At 35.3% G+C, this 18,191-nt stretch overlaps 1 protein-coding gene across 1 annotated transcript; it reads right to left on the minus strand.

Annotated features, from left to right (window-relative positions):
• Positions 1 to 123: 123 nt before the first annotated feature.
• Positions 124 to 16,421, minus strand: LOC128986001 (mannosyl-oligosaccharide glucosidase). Its single transcript, XM_054406050.1, has 4 exons — positions 15,694 to 16,421; positions 10,613 to 10,770; positions 5,611 to 5,788; positions 124 to 4,205 (listed from the first exon to the last, which is right to left on the minus strand). Exons 1-4 carry the CDS (start codon positions 15,916 to 15,918, stop codon positions 2,325 to 2,327), a joined length of 2,442 nt encoding a protein of 813 aa, XP_054262025.1. The 5' UTR covers positions 15,919 to 16,421; the 3' UTR covers positions 124 to 2,324.
• Between the last annotated feature and the right edge of the window lie 1,770 nt (positions 16,422 to 18,191).

Below are 18,191 nucleotides of genomic sequence, written 5' to 3' on the forward strand. Positions count from 1 at the left end.
TAACGTCTCGTGAAAAGGTTAGGCCTACTGTACCTATACAAACTGGTGTCTTAGCAATACATTTCATTGTATGTCCAATTTAATGAAAGATGTTATCATAGGAAACATTGTATCTCAAAAGTCTTATGTCTTAAAAGTTTATTTGAGCTTCAATTTAACAAAATGTATAACAAATTCTATTTACCATTTTATTTACAATATTTACAAATTACAATACAATAAGAATATAAATAGCACAACAACTAAAAAGTGTTAACAGCAACAAGTCGAAAGGCATCATCATCAGTGTAGAATATGAAAATGTCATGACAAAGGATAAGGAAGAGGAAGCAAAGTTTTACAAGGAGGCTATCTAAGATGCGTAGGTGGAGTCTCAGAGTAGCCTCAAAGAGGCTTCTGTTGCTTGGAATCTCAGGCAGAAGAGAAAAAAGAAATTACAGACATAGTGGTGACAATACACTATAGTTTTTAGAAAACAGGCTCTGGTCATGGAAGTAGCACATGAATAAGAGTTTGATTCCAAAAAAGAGCTTAGGTTGATTTGGTAGCGGTGTCGTGAGGTGGGATTTTGAGTATTGAATTTTGAAACATATATAAGGCATACACTGTGAATATTTTAATCTATAAATAGAAAACTTCATTCCAACCAATAAAACACAATTTATACCAATAAACCATTATGTTATAATTTTACTATATGCCAACTTGTTTTTCAGCCAATTTCCAAATCAATAGAAGTGTCTTAACAGGAAGGCAGGAGAAAATCTTTAACTGTAATTTTATTTCAACCCATTATACATATGAAATAAAATTAGAATAAATAGACAGAAAATGGGAAAAAACTTTTTGGCAATTTAAGTCAAAAACGGTCCAGATTTCTCTCACCAAGTTCAACCTTCAGACATAACTATAGCTCAATGTTTTTAATCGGCTAAACCTCTGAACAGTGTTAAATGTGTAGGCTTGGTCTTGACCTACAAGTTCTGAGAAGGGATCATCTTGTGGACACTAGAACTGAAAGATTGTATAGGTTGAAACAGATAAGCAAAGTAAGGATTGTGTGTTATGGTGAATACTCCTATGTTTCTTGATAAAAGATATGACATTTTGTCAATGTTACTTTTGAGGCAGTAAAGGTCTTATTTTGTAATTCAATGCACAGAGTTACTAAAAAATGTGAAACCATCATGAGCATAAATACAAATTTATAAAACTGTAGAGAAGTTAAACTAAAAAACAGTGTAGTAGCATTGACTAGTCAAGCTAGTAGTTTATTAGACTATTTTTTAGGGTTACTGCTATGGCACTCAAATTGGCTTTAAAATCCACTATTGCAGCAAATATCCTAAGGTTTCTGTACATTTTAAGTTTTTACCAATGACTTAGAATAGTACAAGTCGAATTTTTATCCTGTTACAAAACTTGAGTACTTGATGTGTACTTGGTTGTTTCCTTTTTCATAAGTTGATGTTTTAAAAATTATTTAAAATAGGTACTATCATTTCTTTGCATAAGTTAGTGTTTTAGTGAAGATCCTGGATATGCTGCACCATGCAGCAAAATGTGTATTAGTTTTTATTTACATATACTCAAGAACAAAGGCAACCATCATGTTGATTAATATTGTTCTTAAAACTGGGTACATCAATAATTGCTCAATTAAGTAGGTAGGCTATGCTTGCTTAATCTAGGCTATGATTTTAATCCTGTAAATTAATTGGCCAAAGACTTTTTCCTTAACTTTCCAATATCAATGTGAACCATGTGCAAACATATTGTACGTTTGTGAGGTTTATAGTTAATAGTCTGTAAAGAAATATTAATTGTCAAGTGGTATCCCCCAAAAAAAAAACATTTTTTGTACAGGTGTTCCTAATCTCATTCCAGAACTATATACTTCGTTCACAATATTTAGGCGATTTTAAGGGAAGAAATCTATCCCCTCTATTTGGCCCTTACCTTTAAAATAATAGCATAAGTAAGATAACAAACAACATACAAGCAACATACAATAAATACCAAATAGTTGTGGGGGAACTTCCCCTCAAACCTCATAAATATTATTGTGAACGAAGTATAAGTTTAGTCTTTAATTCAGTGGGTTATGACAATATGAAATATTATTGATGGGTTTTCAGATGGATAATAGTGCAATAGCTGCACATATCACAGGTATTTAAAAAACTCAAACCTTAAGTAACAAGTCAGTATCTTGTGTTCTGTTTATCAATTAGACATGATTGTAAAAGACAATGCACCCGTAAATAAATTCATTTGAATCTAATTCATAGAAATAGATTATACAACAAGTTTGAAGATTTGTTTTAGTAAATCTCTCCCATGACCAGAACAATGAGAGAGCTCCAGCCAGTGAAAGGGTGACTTCTTTGTCCGAGGCCGGTGTTGTCATCATACTGTTCCCACACGTAGCCTGAGCGTTTGTACTCCTTCAACATATTTTTAATGAGGTTTTGTCTCAGACTATCGTATAATGTCTTTGCTAAGTCTGAATGAGGCCCTTTCTCCTGAGTGTAATGGTTTAAAGATTTTAAAGCTAAATAATTCATATTAATCCATATCGGTCCTCTCCAATATGGTGGATCGTGTTCAGTGTTTCTTTTCATATAAATGGGAGAATTTTTGGAGAGAGATCGTAGACCGTAATTTGTCCATAAATAGTCGGAGTTCTTCAAATCTTTTAGAAGAGTTAATAACTTTGGTGATTCTGGGTCCAAAATTTCAAGGAACAAGGGAAACAGACTTACATATCCAAAGTTAGAGTCTACAAACTGGAGTTCAGGATCCTTGATAACGACTCTACGGTACGGCTGAGAGATGGGAGGGCCATGTTGCCTGGGAGAGGGCGGAGGTTTTTCTAATATCACTTCGTCTGTATGAAGACCAAAGTCAGCATAGGTGTTTCTCTTGTACGACCAATGCATCCGGTCAAGAAGCTGATTGTTCGACAGATATTTGAATGTGTTAGCATACTTTTCCCCTTGTCTGTTCAGCAAAAGAGCAATTTCAGTTAAAACTTTGGCTCCAAGAGTGATCCAACAAAAGAGATCAACATGACGCTCATCTACAGTGGGATGAGAAGCTCTCGGATAGTCATCTAAGCCAGATGCCAGAGTTTTGGGGTTGAGTTCCAAGTTGGTTTTGCTGTCTCTTCCTCTCCATCGGTACGCTCCTGGTAATTCACCTGTTTGTGTAGTGTTGTACCAATCAAACCATTTCACCAATCTGGTATACATGCGCTCTAAAGTTCCCAATCGGTTTTCACTTACTAGCCTATCTCCGTAGTGTTTTATTATGTAATTTAATGTGAGAAAAAATGTGGGAGGATTTGCGTTGGAATTTATTTGAGTTACAAACTCCTCAGGAACTTTAGCTAGAGACTCCACACCTAAAATTTGTTCACGGGGAATCCAACCCTCAACATTCATAAGATCGAACCAATGACTCATGATGTCCAATTCAATTTCAAGATCCCACGACGCAATTAATAAACCGTGAAATCCTTCATCCCAGAGAAATCCTCTGGGGAAAAAACTTCTCGAAGGCACTGAAGTGTATAAAGGAGCCTTCCAATAAGGAACAGGATGTTCTAAATGATCAGATATTACTCTTGATGATCCATAAAAGTAACCAATTCCTCCAACCAGATTACTTAAGGCTGATTGAGCAAAGATAATTTCTTCTTCTTGAAATCCCTTTTGCTTCAATTTAAAGATGCTTTCAAATTTATTATCAAACTCTTCAATATTTTTCTGCAATAAATCATAGTATACTTGACCGGTCAATGTGTTTGGTCTATTAAAATTGCTACCAGATTCAAAAACAACATCCATTTCAAAAGGTACTCGAGTAGTGACTGATGTAACTGTGAAGTTAGCTGGAACTCCTCTAGTAATGTCACCAGGTAAGAGTATCTGCTTGACACCTTTGACAGTAACAAGTCGCATAGTTGACATTACCACTTCCTTCAGCAAGTGCAGACCTTTACCTTGGGCTGCGAGGTGCGACTCGTATTCTATTGTACCAGATATATTGTACAATTTGATAGTAAAGGCCCCAAGTTTGTCTGTCTCACCCACCATCCCAGGAAGCACACTGCCAGGGTATTGACTGAGGCGGCCTTGCGTATGTGTGTCCAGAGCCGTATACAGGAGCAGGGCAATGGGTTCTGCTTTGGCTCCCTGCTTCTGTAATAGGATACAATTCACTATTAGGTACGCCTTTTGGTTTGCCAGAATGTACTAAATTTATGGCTCTTAGCTAATTATGGCTTTTCGAGAAAAAAAATCTTATCTTCCTCCCGGACTGGAACCAAGCTTCCCAGGATGTAATGTGAAGGTGGACATAAAAAAGTGTAAGATGTGTTGTTGATATGACAAAATATTTAATTAATTGGAACTAAATTTAAAGAAACAGCTGATTGTAGTAAATAAAAAAACTACACTGGTCATCCCACTTCATTCTATCTTTGACTATTAATACAACCAATGATTCTACCATAGACACAAGTAGACCGACTTCAAGTACATGGAAGTAACTTCACAAGTACTTACCAACACAAGTAGACTTCCCATCCCATTGTAAATTTGTAAGCTTGTTTTTTGTGTCTAGTTCAGGTACAATGACACTGGGGGCTAGTGTCAACAAAATTTTGTTTCTATTATTTTAAGGTTAATTTTATGATTTGAGTTCTGTTTGGTGATATAACAAAGGGATGAGATTTTGTTTATAATTAGATTGTATTATTTGGTTAAACCAGGTTTTAAATTACTGAAATAACAAGAAACTTCAGCTATTCCATAAGGATGAGAACTCTACTAAGGGAGTCTGTTTTATCTATGATTCTACCCCCACTGCATTAAGATTATTAATTATGTCCTTAGCTGATAGTTCATCTAGGTTTACCTAGTTTTTAATAACCGCTCTTAATGTACATATATAAGATTTGCGAAAAGTGAATAACAATTCTAATTTAGAAACTTACAGTAACACAGCTGTCATCTTATTCATTCAACAATTATTGTTCACTTTTCCTAATGTTCCAGCGTTGAAAAATTCTAATCTAATTTCCACTTTCCTTGAGTCACACTGTTGCCACAATAAAGCTCATAACTGAGTTTTATTTATATTAATTTACAAAAGTTAATATTGAAACTGTCAGCCAACAACAAGACCTCCACATACGCACAGACCCAGCGACCAATGCCGTTCAGCATTCTGAAGATGACAGCTTGATTTTACAAATCATTGAAAAACAGGAATAAATTCTATATCAATTATCAATCATTAAGATGGGGACGCCACTTAGGTGCGTATTTTAACCCAAATATGAGTGAAGGATGAGTGTAGAATGGTGTGAGATGATTTGTGTAGCTTTGTTACTGACTAAGATCATCTGTTTCATTAGCCAGGATCATTTATTTAAAGCCCAATGATCAGGAACAGCTGGGTCCAGTTTCGAACCATCAAAAAGCTACTGACTTCATCTATATGATATAAATCTAAGTTATAGTGTATAGTAGGATGTAATTCTCAGCTGAATGTTGGAGCAAGTGATATAGAAATGTCCCAAATGTATAGTAATTTACTAACCCTAAGTGAAACAGACACTCGAGCTGTCCAGTCGCCTCCATGTTCTCCTCCTGGTTGCTTCACAAATGAAGTTGTCAGTCTCACCGGCCCGTCGTCTATTTCCTGCACTCCAAAGTTGCGACCATCATGCTTAATCCAAGTGTACCTTTCCAACCGGTCCCCTTGTTCACACCAATGGCTGGGGAATGAAGACGATTAAAACAAGTCAAGTTAATTATATAACCCTAAAAAAATTATTTTTTTGTTAAAAGTTAACCAGTCTGTGATTTGTATATTGACATTTATTCCCTATTTAAATAGCATTAGTTTAACAAGTACCGTACTTAGATTTGCTAAAACAGGAAGGGTAAAAGTGTTTTATCAGTTTTTTTTTTTTTATATTAATAGTTTAGTATGAAATAAATGCATTTTCCAAATTTGATCAAAATATGTTCATAAACAAGCAAACTAAAACAGTTTACTTATTCTCCATAAGAATAACATTGGAATTTTAAATTTACATTATTTTCTAATTTTCTTCGTAACTATTAGGCGCATAACAACACTTCAATATAGTAAATTATTTGTTTTTTTTTAGCTCTACAAAATGGTTTGGAAATAAATTGCAAAATTTTATGTTTTTAGGGTCAAAAATGGGAAAACCAATTTTTACCACATAAAATGCTGCATAAATCATGCTGGTTTGTGAACTCGTTACCTCTCTCTCAAACTCGAACATTTTCACCAAATTTCATCAAAATCGGGAAATAACATTGAAAAATGCCGACTTTGGTATGCTCATCTGAACCACTTATAAACGTGCTAGAGACTTGAAACTTGGTAGTATTGCAGTATGGGATCTTACATTACCGGTGAAAGTTCCAAAAGTCCCATTTTCAAATTTTAACCCCCCCAAAAATCCAAAATGGCGGACCTCTGAAAACAAAAAAAATATGTTTTTTTCAACCGGATGTAGCTCGAAAACAGTAAGAGCTAGAAAAGATTTGAAACAATCTTAGCGAAAGGAAATTAAATTTTCTACAAAACCCTCATTGGCGTTTTCCGGAAATCGCACTCCTTCAGCTTCAACAAACGCCCTACTTTCAAAATTTGGTAAATTTTTTTCAAATTTTTACTAGTTTTCGCTATTTTTTTATACTTAAATAATTCCTTTTCGCAAATATTATTATTGCTTTGTATTCTCCTTACTTTACTTAAAATTTTACTCATTACATGTTTTTTCGTAACTTTACTCCTTGACCTCCAAAACTTAATTTTAATCTGAAAATTTAAAGATTTTTTGCCACTTTTACGAGCCCCATGTTATTCTTATGGAGAATAAGATTGAAATATAATGACTTTGGTATGGTCATATGAATTGTTTAGAAACGTGCTAGAGACTTGGAATTTGGTACTATAGTAGTAGGGAATCGTAGTAAGGGATCATAAGTTTATGGTGAATTTTGCAAAAGTCCCATTTTCAAATTTTAACCACCCTAAAAATCCAAAATGGCGGACCTCTAAAAACGACAAAACACATTTTTTTCAATCGCCTATAGCTCGAAAACGGTAAGACATAGAAAAGATTTGAAAGGATTTTCACGAACGGGAATCAAATTTCCTACAACCCCTATTAGGCGTTTTCCGAAAATCGCATTCCTTAACCTTCAAAAAACGCCCTACTTTCAAAATTTGGTAAATTTCTTAAAATTTTTACCGGCTTTCGCCATTTTTTCATACTTAAACAATTTGTTTTTGCTAAAACTAATATTGCTTTGTATTCTCCTTACTTTACTTTAAATTTAACACATTACGTGTTTTTTCGTAACTTTACTCCTTGACCCCTAAAACTTAGGTTTAATGTCAAAATTTGAAAGTTTTTACGAGCCCCATGTAATTCTTGTGGAGAATAACATTTACCCCATAAAAACCACCATAAATCCCCGTACCCATGGTCCGTTCATGCTATAGATTTACTCTGGTTTACTTAAGGTTTTATCCCCCTATCGTATTTCCAACCCCCCCCCCCCAAATATTAAATCCCCCCCAATGTTATTCTTACAGGTGCATAATTCTAAATCACGTTTACCCATTTCTAGATTGACTGGATATCTGAAATTTGGCATGATTGTAGATCTTGCGCCCTTTCCGAAAAGTGAAATTTTACAAATATAATTCCCCCCCCCCCACGAAATATAGAATCCCCCCCAATGTTATTATGTTATGTCTTGCGCCATGGCCCATTTGTATTTACCCCCAACCAAAAAAGGGGGCCTGGGGGCGTGTTATTTTCAAACCCCCCCCAAATATTAAATCCTCCCCCCCTAATGTTATTCTTACAGGTGCATAAGTCTAAATCACGTTTACCCATTTCTAGATTAACTGGATATCTGAAATTTGGCATGATTGTTAATCTTGCGCCCTTTTCGACAAGCGACATTTTACAAATATAACTCCCCCCCCACGAAAATTAGAATCCCCCCACCCCCAATGTTATTCCTACAGGTGCATCGGTCTAAATCAATTTTACCCACTTCTAGCTAAAGATCTCAAATTTGGCTCAATTGCAGGTCTTGCGCCATGGCCCATTTCTATTTACCCCCAACCAAAAAAGCCCCAGCGAGCCAAAGGCGAGTATATAAATATATGAGTGAAAATTTTGAAACGCACGTTTTTATGTCCCTGGCCTTTTACTTCGTAGATACTGAATATGTAGTTTATCATTATGTGTTTTAATATTTTTTGGGACACGGGCAACATGTTACACACAATTATATGGCTTTAAATAGGTTCTAGGTATTTTTTTTTCGCATTTTTAAAGTCTCGAAACTTACGACCATAACGTGTCCCTAGGGTACATTTTGCAACTTTCACACTGTTTTTAGAATAATTATTCATGCCAAAATATATAATGTCATATTTTTATTACATCAATAGTTATTAAACTTACGAAAAAGGAGCAAATGATAATTTTGTTTTCATTGTAAACTGACTACCATGACTAAATAGCTCTGTCCCTCGATTTGACGTCACGACCATTAGGGAAAAATTTGCAACTTTGGAGCACGACAGTGGCAAGCCTGGCGTCGATAGAGTCAGTTGGTTTTAGAGACTAGTTCGGGGTGTACGTCAGGATTGTAGTGCCGGTCGTTTCGAGTTGAAAGGAGGTATTACAAGATTAATAAAGGCAAGTTTTTTTTTTTTTAATTTTGGTGTCTCCATGACCGAACGTAGTCATTTGATGAAGTAGGCATGGTGCTAATTTTTGTTTATAAGATATTTCAATTGCTAGATTAACCTAGAAGTCCACTTTGTATCCTCGAACATGAGGTGCAGGGCTACCGCCAGAACGGAGCCAAATAACACGTAATGTCACGACCAAAGTTTCACGACCATCGTGGGTTTTTTTCACGACCAATCCAGCCTTATGGATTATAGTGTGTTTGGTCGTGACAATAACTTAAATATCATTGTAAATTGAACAGTTTAGTTCAATTGAATCACATATTTTTATTATAACTAACAGTACAGTATAATTGAAGGATTTTTTTGAAAGATTTAGATTATTCCAGACAATTCACGACCGTACCGCTTGTCCCTGACGATCACGTTTACGATTTCTATCATATAAATTTCAAAAATTAAAATATCATCATATTTCAATGTTTTATACACAAAAAAGCACACCTCTATAAAAACATAACGATTTTTTGGGTTTCAGGTAAGTTTTATCGCAGTTATACAAACTTAAAATGACTTTTTTGCCTTTTTTTCAGTTTTTTGAGTTTTTTATATTTTTTTCTAGAAAGACCAAATATACCAAAAGCTTAGTGAGCTGTTTATTGTATGATGACCCTAAAAGTAAATTAATTTATAGCAAAACATAGTTATAAAAATATTATTAACTATTTTTAATATTCAGTTTTATGTCCGTGATGGTCGTGACGAAATTTCGTGTTTTTCCATCAAAGATGCTCTATTAACAAAAAATCACCGAAGATATTGCGTTACCATGGACATTTTATGAAACTTCAAATGTTAATGAAATAAAAAAATAATAAAAGTTTGAAAAAACGGAAGAAATAGTTTTTTAAGTGCTTTTCCTGAAAACGTGTGTTTCAAAATTTTCACTCATATATGAATTCGAACGGATGGTGTTTTTGGGCTCAACAGACCTCAAAACAAAAAAAGTAAATTGGTCACGGGTCCAGGTCTTACCATGAGTACTACGGTAATAGCTTATTCCCTACATGGGATATTCGCTAATAAGAAAATACCCCCGCCACAACAAACCTGCAGACTAAGCAAATTTCTATTTGCCTGATTGGATTTACACTAAAATGTTTACTTAAAAATATCACATTTATTCCCTATTTAAAAATAATTAGTTTAATGAGTACTTAGGTTTGCTGCAAAAGGGAGGGTAAAAGTTTTTTTTTTGTAAAATGTTAATAGTTTAGTCAGAAATAAATGCATTTTCTAAATTTGATCAAAATATGTTCATAAACAAGCAAACTACAACAATTTACTTATTCTCCACAAGAATAACATAGGAATTTTAAATTACAAATTTATTTGGAATTTTCTCCTTAACTATTAGGCGCAAAACAACGCTTCAATATACTAAATTGTTTTTTTTAAGCTCCACAAAATGGTTTGGAAATAAATTGCAAAATTTTATGTTTTTTGGCTCAAAAATGGGAAAAAGTAATTTACGTACGTAATTTACGCTGGTTCGCAAATTTGTTTGAATAAATGTAGGTTTACACCAAATTTCATCAAAATCGGATCACTTTTGCTAGAGTTATCGTGCTTACAGACAGATATATATTTATAAAACGGATGGTATTTTTGGCTTCTAGGGACCTAAAAACAAAAAATTAAATCGGTCCCGGGTCTAGGTTTTACCATGAGTACTACGGTAATAGCTTACTCCCTATATGGGAAATTCGCTAAAATTACAAAAAGTTAATACAAAATTAGCAAATAAGAAAAGAGAAACTTGGACACTAAAATTTCTTACCGTATACTTATACCTTCTGGACCAATTCTATTTGGAAAATACCACATCAATCCAAAAACTGGAGAGTGAGGTTCTCTCGTTTTCAAACCGAAGTAGTTTCCAGGCCTATATGAACCCCAATAACGATCTGGAACCATTAAACCACTTTCTGTCACAACCTGGAAAAAGAAGCAATGATATAGGCCTAGGGTATAAGAACCCATATAAGACTAACGAGTTAGCAGCTTCCATTAATATGTATTCCAAAATAGCAATGAAAATCAGGGTATTAGATAAAATTTCCAAAAAGAGGGTAAATTTGACATCCAAATAGCTTTTCCAAAACGTGTTCGTGTACCTCCAATTCCCCTTTGAAAATGCCACAGATGTAGACGGTAATAGGCTAATAATAAAGTACCTGGGGACCCAGCCATGGCTCGGTACTTTAATTCCATTGTACCACTATTGAGTAATCTTTAGTAATATCTTTGCTCAATAGTAACTAGGCTACCGATGTTTTTCCCTTTGCACTGTATTTGGTGTTTTACTAGTATAGCCTACCGTGGATGGCTTTTAACCCTTAACACCCCTTGTATGACAATTTTGTCATAATTTTACAAGTATGGTGGCAACCCTGGTGAGCATAACAGTAGCTGCCTAAAATAGTATATGCCATCATCTGGCAGCCAGTATTGTTAGTCTTGACCGAGTCATTGACCTGTTAATACCACCCTGGGTATGGCATACCCCCACGCGCGTGCTTGTGTTACCGGTACTGTGATCATTTGGGGGGGCTCAGGGCCGTCCGAAGGGGGGCAACCGGGTGCGGCTGAGGGGGCTCCTCGCTGCGGCTATTTGTATTAACATAGTATTACATATATGCGAATGCGACTATTACTGGGGGGAGGAGGGGGCGCTACGACCACGTTTGCTCCGGGCACCACCAACCCTAGGGACGGCCCTGGGGGGGGGGGGGTCTAGTGTACCCCCTTGTGCGTAGTAGCCTTAGTGTCTCAGTTTTGTCATCATAATTAGTATTAAAAACTTTAGGGTATAACTTTATTATTTTTCATTTTGATAGTATTTAAAGTTTGTCAAAAAACGTAGTATCTGTAAACCAATTTTATAGAAATGTCCAACCATAGAATCAACTGATCCAGCCTCCCAGTGCAAAGGCGCCGTGCACTGTCTGCCCACGACAAAAAGACACCAAGACCAACAACTAACAAAAACGCAAGTATAAAACCCAATGTGCCAGGGACAAATATAAAATATTAGTGAAATGTGTTTAAAAGTATTTCTAAACCAAGCACAGGACGAGGATGATAAAAGAAAAACATAGGTATAACATTTTCAAAGAAAGTTTTTTTAAATATTTTTTTTAGAGTACCTATTTTCTATAAGCAGGGAAATGTATTAATTCATGACATATTTACTGCTTCCATGGTTTTTAGAAATACTAGTTGCTCTGCCCGTGCTTCGCTACGGGGTGAGAATGCAGAACAGGATAGTTCGGTTTTACTTAGAGATACTATAATATACTAAGAGAAACAGTTACAACACACTTACCAGGAAACATATAGGCAAAGGCTCAATCCTGCTTATTGATTATTTAAATTAAGATATCTTAATGTATTACAGTACTATCATTTTATATAGTTTACAGCATTTAAAATATATGCAAAAGTATAATTCATTGACCACATGGCACCAAGAAAAATTCTCCTTGTAAACAAATTAAATTAAATAGCAGAAAAGCATTTTTGACAACAGCTGGAGTTTCATAACAATGTTTGTTTCCCATGTTAATCTTATGGAGAAACACGAAACTTTAAAAGGCCCCCAGGCCTCACTCTCTAATTATTTTCCTGAAAAGAAAGTTTCCTGCACAACTTCACGTTACGCTCTTTCCAATGACACCAAAAACATGTCAATCGGTTCAGTAGTTTTGGAGGAGTAACTGTCACAAAAAACCTGCTTGCGTATTAAATAAGTACTAGTATCCCTGTTGCTCGAATTCGAGCAATTGCTAAGTATTACAGGCGTTAGGCCTATATTAAAACGAATAACAGTCATAATCTTATCATTTTTCAAAAGCTGATCTTGTTTTTCAGTGTTTTCTACACATAACCTTACTCATAGCCGCATTGGGTTGTCCATAATAACGATTATAAATTCTTAAAAAACATTATTTCTATTTCTTCTCCTTGGTGGTGTTCTATGACTTTCCTATGTTTCCATAGTTTGCAAATGGGCTCTTTCAATGACTACTAAGAAATGCAGCACAGTGTTAATTCAGTTTTCTTTTTAGTATCATATTATCCAGGATCTCTCGCTTTTTTCCATAACATTTATGCCAACCCAAATTCAAATAGTAAATATTTAATTTCAACTAAGTCCAAGTCAGTAAATGTTTGTAGCAAACTGTTAAATTAGAAAACTTTTTGACTGTTTACAATTAACATATATGTTCTTCTTCCCACTTTTAATTTCTGACAACAGCTGTAGTTTCATAACAATGTTTGTTTCCCATGTTAATCTTATGGAGAAACACGAAACTTTAGAGGACCCCAGGGCCTTACTCTCTAATGATTTCCCTAAAAAGAAAGTTTCCTGCCCAACTTCATGTTACGCTCTTTCCAATGACACTAAAAACATGTCAATCGGTTCAGTAGTTTCGGAGGAGTAATAGTCACAAAAAACCTGCTTGTGTATTAAATAAGTAATAGATAGATTATACTTTTGTAAAGTTTAAAATAACACTTGCTTGCAATAAAACTTGTTCAACTACGATTTCCCCCTCTTTATCGCCATTATTACATTTCATCATGAAAAAATTAAGGGTTAAAACTATTATTTTCAAATTAATAAAAGGACATGGTAGGATCATAAAATTTACGTATCAAAATGAGAAAATGAATACCTATAGATAATTATATTTAAGTTTAGAGAGTTAATTATTTATCAAAAACTTTGTTTACCCTTTTTTATTTGAGGGTCTACTAGACCACCGCATGTGCCCCAGAGTAAAAAAAACGAGTGCACAGGCTTAAGGGTTAAACACAGTAAACACATGTTTACCAACAAACATGCACACGTACACATTTTATGTCTTTTGTATACTTTTCCCCTGTTATTTTGTTCAACCAACATGGTTTTACTTGGCAACCCAATGTTAAAAATTTTATATTTTCATTTTTTTTTACATTATTAGCTTTTTGTTGGCAGTTTTAACTGCATTGAACACCTGTTTAGGCCAAAAATAAATTACAACATTTGAAGGAAATCGTCAAAGCGGTTTTTGAGCTCTTTGTGCAAGCATACATACAAGCAAACATTGGTCATATAAGGGTATAGGGTAATAAATAGAAGATCAATTTAAACTTTTAATTTTAACTCTAAAATACCAACGAATTCCAAAGAGCAAAGTTCCGCCCAAATAAGCTCCAGTAAAATTTACAAATTCATTATTTTAGCTCTTAACCAAACTCTTTATCAAGCCAAATTGTCAGTAACCTTATTCTGAGAGACCTAGCTTGACGGAACTAAACTAGGCCTAAACTTATTTACCAATAGGCTTATTTTAGTGGTTTGGGAAAGTATCTTTTTTAAACAATTAGCCTACCAAGATTTGACAAATAATCAAATTATTTAAATTGTTTCTAGAGCAGGCACGTTAAAAAAAGGCAATGCGAGAAGCATTTCATTTAAAAATAGGGGAAACAACGTTTTTAGGGTATTTCAACCCTGCTAAGTACAAATCTGCCTGTTAAGTTGCCAAAGCGAAATTTGAACCGGAAATGCGGTATCCAAGATGGTAGCCAAAACTCTATTTGCCCCATATCTCCCATTTTAGTTTACCTAAAATAATGGTTTAAACGACTGTATAGGGGTTTTCTCGGATGCCCAACACATTTCAAAACTCAAAATTTACTTAGCCTACATTAGATTTTGAGGACATATGTTCCAAGATGCCTGGCCATCAAAAACTCTGTTTCCGTAGATATCCCTTGTTAGTTAACTTGTTAAGTACGGTAGGCTTTGAGAATATATGTCCTAAAGCTAAAAGTTAATGTAAGTAAATCTTGAGCATTGCAATGTGTTCGGCAACCGAGAAACCCTATACAGACATTTAAGTAATTATTTTAAGCCAACTAACAAGGGAGTGAAACAGAGTTTTTGGCGGCCATCTTGGAACATATGTCCTCAAAATCTAATGTAGCCTAAGTAAATTTTGAGTGTTGAAATGAGTTGAGCATCCGAGAAAACCCCTATACAGACGTTTAAACCATTATTTTAGGTTTTTATCTTAGGTGATGGTAACCTATTTTTCGATATTATTTTTTATTTGGTAAGTTAATCGCAAATTTGTATGTTGTGTAGAAAAATTGTAGACCAGAACAAACCAAAAGGCAAAAGACCACTTGGCAGGCCGAGACTGCGATGGAGGAGTCAGGTGCTGAAGGATGTGGTGTGTTGGGCACTAGGACTAGGCCTACTCCTGAGGCAGTGGAGAATAGAGAAGAGTGGAGAAGCATCGTTGGCGAGGCCAAAAATCTTCTGAAGTTGCAATGGCCAAGGAGGTACGGTAAGGTAATAGAAAACCTGTGATAACTTTGTGGGAAATGATAAAATTGTTTTGGTAATCGTGGAAGGCACTGTAATAGTAAGAAATTTACCAATAACTTGGCAGTGAATCATCAAGTATGTTGGCGTGATTGCAGTGATTTAAGTTATTAAGCGTCCGAAAATGACGTTACCGGGTTGTGGGGCCCCGGAACACCATTACCATAACGATACGATGTATAGCCATCGCTGTTTGTGGTGTAGTGGATACATTACTCGGCTGATGTACAAGAGGTGTCTAGATCGAATCCCATCGGTGACACTATCTTTTTGTCAGAGATTTTGCTTAGAATGCCATTAATTCTTAGCTGTAAGTTACATCATTTGTTAGAATTAGAGGCATTTATAATTATAATTTATGAACTGAACTAAACATTCATTCAATCTTTTCATTATCAGCAAGTTTGGTTAGTTAGGTTAGGTTATGACAGTAACTGCCGTATCCTCTGACAAATAAATTACTCACATCCACATACCTTATGATCATCAAATGGAGTATTAACTCTGGTTTCCAAGTAGCCTTTCCCAGCAATATATGCGGCGATTGCCACAATAACTGCAACTAGTACCTGCTTTGCTCTTCGAGCGAAGGAACTACTATTTTCCTTTTCATCTCTTAAACATTCCCTTGAGGTTATTGAAGGTTTCTCCTTGGTATTTTTAGGCTTCTCTAGCTTCTGTCCTGGTTTTTGACGAACCATTACTGCCAGTTTACTTATCTATAGGCCTAACTATATTTACCTAAAACCTACTTAATTTAATTGCAGCCTAGTGACAATGTCCTCTGTAATATAAATAATTGTAGGCCTATTTAAATAAAGTATTTTCTGACCAGCTTATGAGGCTAGTTCTTTACATCGTTGGGCTAGCCTTGGGTTGACACAAATGTAATTTTAACAATACCTAAACACAACTTATAGGCTAGTGTTGACTTCCTTAAATGTTTTCGTAGAATTGAGTGTGAATGTTTGAGACCCATGAGACAAGTATTGACTCCTGAGTGATAAAATTTAAACGAAAACAAACAGGTCGTAAGTAGGGTGTTGCAGGTGCATCAATCGTGCAGTCAATCGTCAATGATCGTACAAAACAATACAATGATCCTTTTTATGGTTTTGTCCTTAATGGTAGGAACCACGAAAATTAGAAAATGAAATGATACCAAGATTCCGAGTGTCTATTCTTTCGTCAACCGTCAACGTCAGTCGGTCGGTATGACAAGACAACACGACGACAACAAGAACAAGTCAACAAAGAACAAAATCAAGCAGCAGACGAAAACTTCGTCCAGTCACCAGACGATTAGCTTGGGCAGGCGGCAGCGGCATTAAATTTAACAATGTGCAAATGGTGGCATCATAGTGCATAATGTCACAGTGCCTAAAAGAAAATACCCCGCACAGCAAACCTAAGACTAATTTCCATTTACCTGATTGAATTTTCAATTATAAATTTATTTAAATAACATTAGGTTTATTTATTTATTTGCCAACGGATTTAACGGCAATTTTAAAGATTATGATTACAAGTTGAGAAATGCTCATTATGACCAAATAGCAGTGACGTAGCCAGGGGGGCTGGTAGTCCAGGAGCAAACTGCACATATCCAGCTTCCGTGGGATTTTTTGTGAAGGGAATGTGTGACTATGTGGAATCTCTTTATTATATGTCACATAATGGTGTAGTACCGGGTGTTTACCCTCGAATTGCGGGGTTTGGAATTTATGACGTCTTAAATCCAAGATGGCCGCCATGTGTGACATCTATTCATTAAATTAATAATAACTCTTTCCAGAGTAAAATAATCGAATTTTAATTTATACCATTGAATTCAGCTCAAAAAATCAAACAATTTGGTGTTTTGAATCATTGCTCTATGACCATTGGTTACCGAGATATTGAAGGCGGAAAACACAGAACATTGTCCCCAAGCAAGACCCCACTACCCCCATGTTATCCTTATGGGGAAAAAATAAAATTGTACTAGCTTATTACTCAGCATATCTTAATAAAAATTGGTATGTGGCTTCATTTAGTAGAGATCTACTTGATTATGGCCTAAAATCCCCCATTTTTACATTTCCGTGGCAGCAAACCTGCATACTCACTTCCCATGGTATTCTTATGCTTCAATAAATAATTAAAATGTAGCCACACATCATCATTTCTCAAAGTATGTTCATGGACAAGCATGCAAAAATATTGACCATAAGAATACCATGGGAAGTGAGTATGCAGGTTTTCTGCCACGGAAATGTAAAAATGGGGGATTTTAGGCCATAATCAAGTAGATCTCCACTAAATGAAGCCACATACCAATTATTATTAAGATATGCTGAGTAATAAGCTAGATATACAATTTTATTTTTTCCCCATAAGGATAACATGGGGGTAGTGGGGTCTTGCTTGGGGACAATGTTCTGTGTTTTCCGCCTTCAATATCTCGGTAACCAATGGTCATAGAGCAATGATTCAAAACACCAAATTGTTTGATTTTTTGAGCTGAATTCAATGGTATAAATTAAAATTCGATTATTTTACTCTGGAAAGAGTTATCATTAATTTAATGAATAGATGTCACACATGGCGGCCATCTTGGATTTAAGATGTCATAAATACCAAACCCCGCAATTCTAGGGTAAACACCCGGTACTACACCATTATGTGACATATAATAAAGAGATTCCACATAGTCACACATTCCCTTCACAAAAAATCCCACGGAATACAGTTTGCCCCCCGACTATGGGGGTCCGGACCCCTCTTCCGATCCTAAATATATTTTTTTTTGTTAAATTAAATCAAACGTACAATTTTATAATAATCATTATATACATTATATTATAATACTTTATTGACGTTGGGGTTGATTATTTTCAATACCAGAAGACCGTTTTAGGGCCTATATTTACAAAACATTTCCCGGACCCCCCTTCTACCTGGGCCTGGTCGATCGACCCCCCCCCCTTTGAAA

This window comes from Macrosteles quadrilineatus, unplaced genomic scaffold (genome assembly GCF_028750875.1).
Source record: "Macrosteles quadrilineatus isolate MER2022 unplaced genomic scaffold, UCM_ALF_1.0 Scaffold_2__2_contigs__length_208266976, whole genome shotgun sequence".
Lineage (NCBI taxonomy): Eukaryota > Metazoa > Arthropoda > Insecta > Hemiptera > Cicadellidae > Macrosteles > Macrosteles quadrilineatus.

Excerpts from the sequence above, each read along its gene's own strand:
- LOC128986001 (XM_054406050.1), bottom strand. The coding sequence starts at position 15,918 with ATGGTTCGTCAAAAACCAGGACAGAAGCTAGAGAAGCCTAAAAATACC. Across the intron at positions 5,789-10,612 it reads CCAGAAGGTATAAGTATACG|CCATTGGTGTGAACAAGGGG; the intron begins GTAAGAAATTTT and ends TTCATTCCCCAG. Across the intron at positions 4,206-5,610 it reads GAGTGTCTGTTTCACTTAGG|AAGCAGGGAGCCAAAGCAGA; the intron begins GTTAGTAAATTA and ends ATCCTATTACAG.